General features: G+C 62.2%; 1 protein-coding gene across 1 annotated transcript; it reads right to left on the reverse strand.

Moving 5' to 3' along the window:
* Nucleotides 1-16: 16 nt before the first annotated feature.
* On the reverse strand, nt 17-666 carry ETH_00002375 (uncharacterized protein; the record flags this gene model as incomplete). The annotated part of the gene is made up of 2 exons (XM_013380664.1): nt 17-220; nt 247-666. 2 exons carry the CDS (start codon nt 664-666, stop codon nt 17-19), a joined length of 624 nt encoding a protein of 207 aa, XP_013236118.1.
* Nucleotides 667-878: the final 212 nt, after the last annotated feature.

An 878-nucleotide genomic window follows, 5' to 3' on the forward strand; every position in this document is an offset into this window, starting at 1 on the left:
TTAAACGCCGCGGCAGTCAGCGTTGCTGCACCTCACCCTGCTGCTGCTGGGGGACAGAGCAGCAGCAGCTGGCGGCTCCCGGTGCAGCAGCAGAAAGCAGGGTGCGCAGCAGCAGCAAACGCAGCAGCAGCAGCAGCAGCAGCTGAGACTCACTAAAGTCGGCATAAAGCACCACCAGCGGTCTTGTGGGGAGATCTGCTGCAGCAGCTCCTGCAGCACTCTGCAGCAGCGAGCTGTGCGTCTCACGTGTCTCATGATGCAGCTGCTGCAGCCCTGGCCTGCTGCTACTGCAGCATCGCAGCAGCAGGGTTCCTCCTCAGCAGCTACTTCTGCTGCAGTTGCTTCAGCAGCAGCAGCAGCTGCTGCTGCTGCAGACGCCCCCGCAGGGTCCACATGCTGCCCGTCCGCGCCCGAAAGCTCCCGTTGCTGCTGCTGCTGCTGCTGCGGGGGAAGCTGCAGTGCAGGAACTGTGTTTGCTGCAAGCGCACCTGTTGCAGCAGCAGCAGCTGCTGCTGCTGCTGCAGTGGTCGGAGCCAGGGGGTCTGAAGCCGTTATGATGATCGGCACCCTACAGGCAGCCGCGGGAGCAGCAGCAGCAGAACCCGGTGCTCCACTTGCTGCTGCTGCTGCTGCTGCTGGCTCGCTGCTGACAAATAGTTCTGTCATATGGAAACGAGAAGAGGGTTGAGAAGCACCCCCTGAGCTCGTGCTGCTGCCGCTGCTGCTGCTTTGCTGCTGCTGCTGCTGCTGCTGTGCTGCGGCTGCAACTAGTCCAACGCTGTGGCTCTTTACCGCCCAGCCCTTGACAATACAATGGCAGCAGCTGCTGCTGCTGCTCGTTCTGCTGCTGCTGCACCGCCAATAAGGCCTAGACAACG

The sequence above is a fragment of the Eimeria tenella genome, genomic scaffold, assembly GCF_000499545.2.
Source record: "Eimeria tenella Houghton genomic scaffold, Eth_scaff772, whole genome shotgun sequence".
Classification (NCBI taxonomy): Eukaryota; Apicomplexa; class Conoidasida; order Eucoccidiorida; family Eimeriidae; genus Eimeria; species Eimeria tenella.